General features: G+C 40.7%; 1 protein-coding gene across 3 annotated transcripts in view; it reads left to right on the forward strand.

Moving 5' to 3' along the window:
- Positions 1 to 11,000, forward strand: part of mgat5b (alpha-1,6-mannosylglycoprotein 6-beta-N-acetylglucosaminyltransferase B) — a 51,319-nt gene that overhangs the window by 15,058 nt on the left and 25,261 nt on the right. For all 3 annotated transcript variants that reach the window (XM_032537678.1, XM_032537680.1, XM_032537681.1), the window contains exons 4-8: positions 1,099 to 1,208; positions 2,715 to 2,788; positions 3,996 to 4,163; positions 5,725 to 5,889; positions 10,435 to 10,604. In XM_032537678.1, coding sequence (XP_032393569.1) covers positions 1,099 to 1,208; positions 2,715 to 2,788; positions 3,996 to 4,163; positions 5,725 to 5,889; positions 10,435 to 10,604 — 687 coding nt within the window. The remainder of the gene's footprint in view (positions 1 to 1,098; positions 1,209 to 2,714; positions 2,789 to 3,995; positions 4,164 to 5,724; positions 5,890 to 10,434; positions 10,605 to 11,000) is intronic.

Here is an 11,000-nt window from a genome sequence, read left to right on the forward strand (position 1 = left end):
GGAGATTGTGAAGGCCATGGAAAAACCTTCAGTCAGTTTACGCCTCTTGATGTAATCCACCATGGATTTTGAGGTGTGAGAGCTACAATGATTAGTCAACTAATTGATAATAGTCAATCAACAAGAAATTAATCAGCAGTAAGTTTGTCAATTGATTAATCATATAATTAATATTTCCAGCAAAAATTGCAGAAAACATACGTTTTCATACTTCATAAAGAGCTGCACCATCTTTGCACTATACTGCACCTATAGATATCTGACATTCCAGGTCAACCTTGCTTTAAAACAGAATTTCTTGTTTTCCAGACACCAATAGAGGAGTTTATTTCTCGGATGTCTCTCTCAAGAATATTTAATAATTAATTGCTTAAATCCATAAACCATTAATGGAGGTAGTTGCAGTGCATTCCCAAGGTGTTGAGGCAAATGCTAAACATTTGCCCTCTTTGATTTTACGGGTCATTGTTTCATAGAAAAACATTTATTGAGATGGCGCTTCTTCTGTGGTGTTTGCACTTTGTAAAGTTTCAGATCATTTGCTGTTCTTCTGTTTCTCATAGACATGTTACAGATTTTCAAAATCTCTTGGAACTATAACACTGCATATACTGCATATTGCATACTCCTTGTCTTATCTTTATTCTCTCTGTGTTTCATCCCCCATGTATCTTTCTCTGTAACTATTGCTTCCTGATTGTTTTGCCGACAGCTTATCGGGCACAGAGGTCAAGTGCAGTGAAACACATTTGCTAACAACCTAATTGTCTTCTGATTTCATTTCCCCCCGAGGACCTGCTTTAATATGCAGAGTTACTTTTTTTATCTTGACAAATAAATTATCTGTGGTGTTTTTAAAGCTTTTTCGATTTCATGCCTCAAGTTCTCAAGAATTAGCGTTTCTTTCACTACTTTACGCTCACCCGGGCAGGGTGGAAAAACAACAAATACAACTGGGTGGATGGAAGTGAGGAAAGAAGCTATAAAAGAAATCTAGCGTCCTTTCTTTTGATGACGCCTGATTGCTGTTTGAAGAGAATGTAGGTCATTAGAAGATGGTTGTTGCTGGAATAATTTTAGATATTCTCTTTTTTTCAGGATTCAGCCTATAGGACTATTGGAGCGGATTCAGGCCATAGCCCAGAACATGTCTGACATGGCAGTAAGGGTGGAGCACATCCTGCAGCGTAGCATGACCACCAACAGAGGTACCATTTAAAAACGCACACATTCTTCCCCCTCAACACTGGGAGAATACCAAATATAATTGTAGCCCCAATGATGAATTCCCCCATGTACAATCCCTGAATCCATCCAATCTGAAGACACTTTTCCCCTATGCCCACATAAGCCCGACTGTCAAGCCTGGATCCAGCCCAACACTTGGATGAACAATTTATGTGTGCACTTTCTGGTCCGTCATAGAACATGGCAGACATTATCCATGGAACATTACCTGTTCAAATAGCATGCCAATGTTTTTGTATGAGGGTGTGAGAGCTCCTTTGCAGCACAGTACAGTTCTCCATTGTTACTGCCATATCATAACCACACGACTACAGGATTTTTAAATCATGGTGATGAAATACTAGTTGATGTGATCCAGGCCTGTCAGCTTTCTTTATTGTCCTTCACTCTCAATTTTGTTTTTTATTGGGGCAGAGAATAGGAATCGGACAAAGCGATTTAATTCACAATTCAATTCCACTCCTGTTTCCGCAACCTTGCACATTATGACTGAAAACCATTCACCGCACTGTCTCATTAAAAAGTATCAGAGAAGTTGCTCATGGTCATAATGTCTGATTTCATTTAAAAAAAGCTGATCTGAACCTGGCTGGGTTTTGACAGTGGCAGGCAGTAGCACTTTTCATTGTGAGAGGTCCGCCGTTATCATGATAATCAGACAGAATGTCTGGCAATTATTTGTTTGTGTGATTGTGCTCTTCGATGCTTGGCATGATGCTAGCGGAGAAGCTGCAACTGCTCCCTTTTAATTAGGCTTTTGAGAAGGAAAGAGGGGAAAAGGATGGAGAGGAGAGGCAGAAAGAAAAGAGTGAGCAGCGGAAAGAGAGAGATGAGGAGGAAAAGGCAGCAAGAAAGAGGGGGGAAGTTTATAATTTTCATGAATCTGCTAATGCAATCTATCTATAGTAAATCCAGTGAGTGGGATGGAACAGAGTCTCGGCCATTCAGCAGGGAAGGACACGCTTTGACAGGAGCTAGTTGGCTTTAGCTGTCTCATCTATCTCTGTTTAACCCAAAGACAGGAGGATGTTTGAGTTAATGCAAAAGACAAACAGACCTAATGCTCAGGGGAAGTGCTGAAAAGACCAGTTTGATCAATATAAGCCCTTTTCAGTCTATTTATACATATAAATTGTTTGGAGCTGGTGGTTTTGTTAAATTAAACCTTACATCAAATCTGATAAATTGATAGAATTTCTAGATAATAGAAAACAAAACAGATGCTTTGATATAACCGACCAAAGAGGTAAAAACATTGTGGATATTTTTCTTCTTGCCTCCATGTTGTTATCACCTTCCTCTTTGTGTTTTGACTTCTGTGTCTGTGCCACGTCTGGAAACAAATCAGCTAAACGGTGCAGCCTTTCTGCTGATTTGGGCCGGTGTCTGACGCGTGTGGACTTCTGTTGGAGTGTCTTTGTGTGTCTAGGCTTTGATAAATACACTGTGTTTGTCTTTTTCTCCAGTGAGGGATGGCACATTAGGACAATGTGAGACTCCTAAAGATCCCCGTTATCCAGACTGTCCCAGCAAGATGAATGTAAGTCTTAGTACTATAAGTCCAAACATATCACACAGAAAGCTAATATGCCTTTGTCCTTTCTTGGTGACTCACCTTGGTGCGACATACATTTTGTATGATAAGAGGATGTATAAAGGCTCTTTGTCTGAGCGCCGAAGAAACCGAATCTAGAAAAGTATGAAACAAAATGTTGGTTTATGAGCATACTGCATCATTTAATACTGTATACACTGTATGGATTATAGCCGCAGTAGCAACAGCAGGAAACTGCAGTGAATACAATACAAGCATAAATGATACATGTCCAAAGTGTGTGTGGAAATCGTTAAAGAAAAGCTCAAGGTGTGTGTGTGTGTGTGTGTGTGTGTGTGTGTGTGTGTGTGTGTGTGTGTGTTGTGTGTGGTTGTGTGTGTGTTTGTGTGTGTGTGTGTGTGTGTGTGTGTGTGTGTGTGTGTGTGTGTGTGTGTGTGGGTGTGTGTGTGTGTGTGTTTTGTGTGTGTGTGGTCGTGTGGTGTGTGTGTGTGTGTGTGTGTGTGTGTGTGTGTGTGTGGCTAAGCCGTAGAAGTAACATACATGTGCACCATTGTTTATTCTTAGTATCACAATCATGTTTATGCATGAAGTAGGCCTCTATAAATATGCCAGGCAGTCCCACTGTCACGCCATATGCATGAAGTATAATAGGATGTTCCTTTTAGCTTCTTACACCCTCATGAAAGCCTTCCAGCCTAATAATAAAGCTGGACTTTTTCACTATTTAAGTATCCTGTCTGCTTCCCTTGGATGTCCACTCTTTGCAGCCTACAGTGAATATAGGAAGAATAGTTGACCTGAATGACTCAAACTAAATCTGCTCCTCTCTTTCTAACATTTTCATCACATTACCCTGCTGCATGACTTCATCACACGGTTTTTCTGACTCCACCTATGTTGGGGAACTCTATCTGTGGTACTTGACTACTTAGCATCAAAGGTCAGCTTAACCCAGACAACATCTTATTAATAAAGCCACTGGATGTTTTTTTCTGTGCATGTACTTTACAAAGGACCAGATGCATCACATTGAAGTTGAAGTTAAAATATGAGAGTGAATAAGAATGAAAGCCAAGTGATGAGAGGACATAAGGGAAGGATTTTTAACCGGCCTCTGATGATACCTAATCAAATAAAAGACTTTGCTAATACCTAGGGCCCTAAGAGCATACTTTGAGTTTTTGTCTTCCAGTGGATGCGCGCTCGTTGGACCTCAGACCCTTGCTATACCTTTTATGGTGTGGACGGCTCGGATTGCTCCTTCCTCGTCTACCTGAGCGAGGTGGAATGGTTCTGCCCCCCGCTGGCCTGGAGGAACCAGACCGCTACACCCACCTTGAAGCCTCCACCCAAGAGACAGGTTAAACAACATCTCCATGTCATTTGTTTTAATTCCACAACACAGCACAGTCAGCTGAAGGGGATAAAACATGAACTGAGCACTGGACAACAGTTTGACATACAGCTTTAGTCCAAGTTCCTCGAAAGCACAAGCAGTCTGGAACACAGTAGCTGGTTATTCAAGTGGGAGGCCAAAAACCCGAGCATGTCCTTGTCTCTGCAGGTTAGTATCACACACATTCAGTGTGAAGAAATGGTAAATAGACTGCATTTATATAGCACTTTTCTCAAACCACTCAAAGCACTTTGCAATACAAGCCAGCATTTATACATACATTACATTGATATGGTTACTGAGGCTACCATACAAGGTACCACCTGTGCATCAAAAAAAATATACACTTCGACATGTATAAAGCAAGAGCCAAGGATTGAACAGCTGATTGGTAGACGACCACTCTATCCTCTGAGCCACAGCCACCAAAAGATATATATGACCATTATTTAGCGGTGACAAGGCAGCTGGTAAGAAGTTGAAAATGCATAATTAGTCATAGTCAGTTTGAGAAATGACAATAGCCAAACATAAATGGCAGAATGCTAAAAATCACTGTGCTGTTAAGCTACTGCTACTGTAGATTTGGTAGCTTGAAACTGATGCTACAGTTTGCTTCTTTAACTTATTTCCCAAGTTGAAACAGAGCATTTAGAGCTTTTATGTTTTGATCAATGGCTCCGGGGAGAATTTGAATACCCGCTTTCACAGGATGCTGGCTGCCATCCACAGTTTCCATTGCCGTTTGCCTTTCTGCCTCATTTGATTTTTGTTTTTCAGCATCAACACATCATGCATTGTGCTTTTAATCACTCCTCAAAGTCTATCCCACCCTTTGCCTCTCCCTGCGTCCCTCTTTCTCCCCAGAGTAATGTACAGCCCGCACCACGGGCCCTGATGATGTGGATTCATTCCGTAGTTCTACCTTCTGCTCTAATTGCCAGCCTGTATTCACTGAGACTAATCCCTAGGCTCCCCTTGGGTACTCTTGAGAGCAATACTTCACCTGTATAGTGAGAGTACTGCATACTGCATATTGATTTTTGTCTTTGAGAAAATCTTTCTTTTGTGTGTTTGGGAAAGGTAGTCTGTGTTTGTGTGCACCAGTTTCTCTTCTGTATATTTCTAAGTCATCTGTGCTCCCCCATGCAGCTATTCCATTGATTAAAGCTCACATGCTGGTATTGCTCTGTGATGCAGTGATTATAGTGAGGCAGAGGAGGAGATGTAAAATGAGAGCAGACTATTTATGAGGATGATCCAGAAATCCCTCAGGCAACCTGTCTGAGAGGCCTAGCCCAAGGGCACTAGCAGATAACATGATATGACAGCCTCTATGTCCTCGATACTCTTCTCCTAATAAAAAGAGATCCACTTTTAGGTTTTTTTCCGTATCCCACCCCTTCTGCTTCAGGCCAAATTATCAATCTGAATACCAGCCTGTTCTTAGTCTACATAAGAAAAATGAAGCACTGGCTTATGAGAATGATCAGAAGTTCTCCACATTTCTGATCCTGTCTTCCAGGCTGTCTTCCAGTTTGACATCCGGGCTCTGCTGGAGCAGGTGGGCGCAGGGAAAGAATCACTGAGCTTCATGAAGAGACGCATACGCAGAATGGCAGCACAGTGGGCCTCCGCTGCTCGACGGCTGGATGACAAGCTCCGCAACCACTGGAGAGAGCAGAAAAGGGTGAATATGAGCACACACATTATGCTTCTGTGCACACTGAAGGATGAAAGTGTGGGATAAGAGAACAAGTCTGTGTTGTGGTTTTTATCTTTTCCGAGCGATGATTTTCTTTCTTGTTGTTTCCTGTAACTCTTAAAAATAAAATAAAAAAAAAACTCTTCCTCAGCTTCTAATTTGATCTAGATTCATCTGTTTAGGCTTTAAAGAGTAAACCTCTTAGCACATGATGTTTTGGATCAAACATCAGAAAGCCAGACAGTCCTTTAATGCTCGGCTGCTTAGTCTTCAGCTGAGAGTTTGTTGGACGAACATCTTGTTCTTTTATCTTCAGTTCTCGGTGTGTGTAAATTGCAGCCTGCCGAGTTACAGACAGAGTAGATAATGGTGCAAAGGGATCCCTAGCCGGTCGTTTATTGGCTTTAGTGCACTTTCACCACTGACATTTCCAGGGACATTTTCACAAACGTGTCAAAGAGCGCTGCCTGCTGAGAAAGACGTCTGATGAAATGGCGTTAGATTCCTCCTGGCGTGTGTGTTAAAACCTTTACAAGATGACTTGTAAGGAATTAACCCAGAAAAATCTTACAGTAGAAATAGACTGTAAATATTCCAATTTCTACCACTTAGATTTATGTTACATGCAACAATACAGAACTTCTCACACTTACTGCTACACTTTCATCCCTTGATTGAGTTGTTTTTGCCTTTTTGCGGCTGTTTGATATGTTAATGACACAAGATGATTTGTTTGATGTTTACATGTTCATGTCTTGCTGAAAGTGGGATGCCAGCAGTATTCTTTTGCTTTGAGCTGTGCTTTTTTTTTTTGGTCCAGAGAATATAGTGGTTAAAATAACGTGGTGTTAAACGCCCAACCAGTCAATCCGTCCGTCCACTTTGTTTCAGACCCCCAGAGATTATATGAGTATGAAATAACTTCACTGCAATGTGTGCAGCTCTCAGTGTGGTTCTCTACCTAATCCACTCTACACTTCCATTTATGTACAACAGAAGGTTTCTTGTCACTGCCTGACATCCTGGAATCATTTACCCTGACGAACATATGACTAACACCGTAAAATCTTGGCAGAACAACATCCTTGTAGCAACACTATTTTTATACCCAAACTATTGGTGAGTCATAAATAAGCGTACTGAAATTTGAGAGACCTTTACATCTGTTGAATAAATGTGAAAAGTATTAACCGGAGAATATATAGTAATCATATTCATGATGTATACAACTGAATATGTATACATCATGTTCAGTTCGAGGAGTCCAAATCAACTAAGGGGGCTTTCTGAAGTCTGAAAGAATAACCCCAAGGATGTCACAGTGATGTCATCAGGGTTATCTCGGCATGGGCTGGAGACACTAGGCTTGTATGAGTTAAGCCAAGTCTGCGTAGAACCGACTCGATCTCGACTTGCTCTGATGTCATCCACGTGCGGGCAACAATGATCTCACGAAATCAAGGTGGCCTCAGGTTTGAGATGCAGGCAGCGCAGTTGCTTTTCACAGACTATAAGACCCAGGTGGACCCAGGGCATGCTGGGAAACACCTGCCTCTCAGCTGATTTAACAGCTCAGTTCAGAATCAACTCAAAATGATGACATTTTATATAAACTTGTTTTAGAATCGGAGAGATTTTAATTGCTATTTGTCTGATTTAAAAGACTTATTCTTTACCAACCACCTTGTGTGTCTGATACGTGACGTTTAGAAACTGGAGACAAAATCCGTTCTGATAACGGATTATCTACAGACTGTTGTTTATTAAAATCAGCAACAGATCGCATGTAGAGCATTTTCACAGCTACTCTGTCTTAATAAAAACAACTGGAGACTGTGTACAAGCTAATATGTTCCTGATAACATTTCATTAAATCGGAATCTGACCTAACAGGATGTGAGTGTTTCTTTGACTTCCTGTTCAACATGAAGGCTGCTGGAATCGGCTGGAAACTGCCCCGATTTACCGCTGCTTTTTGTCACCGCCACCTGCTGCTGCCACCTGCTCTCGTCCACTTTACAGGCGAGGCACAGTTCACAAAACGAAAAGAGCCTGCTTTACTAACTGGGGATGTGGGGTTTGAAAGAAGTGGCCAATTACTAGGCAGGAAGCAAGTTTTTATTTTTTATTTTTTGCTGATTGATAGTGGAAGACTCATGAATATTCATTAGGGTACTCATCCCTGAATGGCTAGTACTCGTCGCCAGCTCCGGTTGGGTTGGTTAGGTCAACGTAAGAGGAGTGGGATTGGTAATGGTTAAGGGAAGAACGTCACGGCGAGCAAATCATGGATGAGTCTTCCCCTACCATCCTGTAAAAATAAAAAATTGCAGGAAAGGTCTAATGGAAGGCTATCCAGTTGCATTATGGGAAGTGTAGGCTCCTGTGTTGTGGGAGCTTTACCCACACAAGGGAAACGTTTTTGTTTTTTTAAACTGTCACTCGTAAGTGCCCAAAATATTATGGAAGTATGATACTAAATCATTAGGATAATTATGGTCAAGACATTTGACCTTATAATGTTAATTTCTTTTGCCCTTTATTACATCTTACATAATATTGGGGTTACGTCTTTTTAGCGTTGAAACTGTCAAAGTCAGCACCCTACTAAGAACATACTGTATATTCTACACCTGTTAACGAGCAGCACTGCAGGGAGAAAATGTACTGTAACCACATAATTTCCATAGCCTATAAAATGGTTTATTTAAAAAAAAAAAACACAAAAAATCTATCTGAAGCATTTCCTGTTTCTTTAGCTTGATTTCCAACATCTGCGACATGTTTTACATGCATGTCTGTACGGAGTGTCATATTAATAGAACACTGATATTATATGTAGGTTTGCTTCTTATAGTAAAAAATGCTGAAGATTTTATTGTAGATCCGCATTTCACCGAATTGTTTCACTCCGAACATGCAGACAGCTCTCCAAAAGAAAAAGAAAAATTGCTTGATACTCCAAAAGCTTAAAACAAACACAAGGAATGAAAGACATTAATTTGTAGCATTTCGCTTTTGGTAAATGAGCTGACAGTATCCTGGCGTTCTGTTGTGTGCTTTTCATCAGTTTCTTTCATTGGCCAGTTTTCAGATGGATAAATCAAAGCCTGTTCTGTTAATAACAATTTGCTGTTCCAAATTTCTTCCTCATTGTGGAGAGAGCTCTGTGTTTGACAGTCATAGTTACCATCCATAAACCAGACCCTGCAGGGTTTGGCTTCCATCGCTGAAACACTGAGTGCTGTTAAGAAAACAGAAATGGACAGATTTGTAGAGAGTAGAGATGTTTTTCATGAAACGTCTGTTCTGTCTTGCTCTTTAGCGTGCACTGAGAGTTTAGCATTAATAAAACATATTCCGCTCTTACTTCACCCTCTAAAACTCTTGATGTGGTACACATGGGATGTTGGAGTTAGGAATTATCAGTAATGTTTTGGTTTTATCAGGTTGTACTTTAATTGGACCAAATAGATTATTTTTTTAATTGTGACCAAAGATGCATTCACTTGGAACTTCAGTTTGCAGGCTAGCTAGCTAATTAGCTCCTCAGCTCATTTAACAGCATGTACAAGTTAGTACAGTATAACTGAAAAAGGTATTTAGCCATATCTAGTTGTACTGTAATATTTAAGTCTGAAAGGCATCCAAAACCAATTCAGCCTAGACGTATACATACTGGACTAGCCAGGGAAACATGGGTCAAGTCTAGATACTAATATAATTTTACGCCTGTCAAACCGCTATTAAAACATTTTTAAACCAGGCCTTATTGAAATGAAATTAAACATAAATATGCAAGACTATTCAGAAATAAGGTTTTTTTTTGGGTGGAAAGTTCAGGGGAAATTTGAAATCTAGTCCTTTCTCTTTGCCAATTGGAAGACGGGCCAGTGTGACGACTGGTTTCTGTCCAAACGGGTGTCAAAGGTGTTGATGTTGATATCTACAGCAAGATGCGGAGAGAACTCACTGTCACACTTCTAAACAACATGGTGAATAAATATGTGGTATAGCAGATGAATAAAATTGTCTTTTGAAAGTTTTTTTTCAAGACAAAATTAAATGCTGCCATCTGTTAAAGAAATCTGATTTAATTACATATTTAACAGTCTGAAAATTCCATTCTTCCCCATCGGCAATTAAACCGCTCGGTATCGTTCTGCATATCAATTAGCCCTCGGTAGGTCAACTTTCATTTCAACTCTATGCACAGTTGATTGTATTCTTAGGAGTTACGTTGGTGTGACTATGCTTATCACTCCGCTTTCTCGCTTTCATTAGATACACAATTCTATTTAGAATTTGACATTGCGGATCCATGCCAAATATCTGAATTTATTCATGTGTGAATCCGTTTAAGCGTTTGTGAAAATTGCTTTTGCAAAAATCTCAGTTAACCACCGCAAGGGACACGGAGATAGTCTGAATATAAAAAAATCATAAAAGAGATGGCTTGATCCGTACAATGCAAGTGGAAAAACAAATTCACACAAAGCACATTGCCTTGACTTTTTATTTTTTATTCAGATTCTAGTTCATGTGGGCTTTCTGACAGAGGAGTCTGGGGATGTCTTCAGTCCCAAAGTGCTGAAGGGGGGTCCTCTGGGTGAGATGGTGCAATGGGCCGACATCCTCACAGCCCTCCATGTGCTGGGACACAACCTCAAGATCTCGGTTTCCCTCAAGGAGCTGCACGGGTAAGTTTTACATTGGACTCTTTGATCCTGTTATTTTCAGGCTGTGGGTAGAACTGCTGCAGTTGATGTACAATACTCGGCTTTTGTGTGATGATCTTTTCTACCATCCAATTTTAATGTGAGATTCTTTTGGAGCGGCAGGATAACCGGAAGCCCAATCGTGGCGCGGTTGCCCACACACTGTTTTTAGTCACCTTTTGGCCACAAACAGCCAAGCTATCTCTCCTCACTGCAGAGTGCTGTTTCAGCCTGAAGGCTTGACAGCATCTCTACAGTTTGTGCACCTTATATCTGCCGCAGCTCACGGGCTATAGTGCTATAATGAGCTTGTGGCTCCACTTCACACACACAAATGATTATGCAAGTGAACACACACACACACACACACACACACAC

The sequence above is a fragment of the Etheostoma spectabile genome, chromosome 15, assembly GCF_008692095.1.
Source record: "Etheostoma spectabile isolate EspeVRDwgs_2016 chromosome 15, UIUC_Espe_1.0, whole genome shotgun sequence".
NCBI lineage: Eukaryota > Metazoa > Chordata > Actinopteri > Perciformes > Percidae > Etheostoma > Etheostoma spectabile.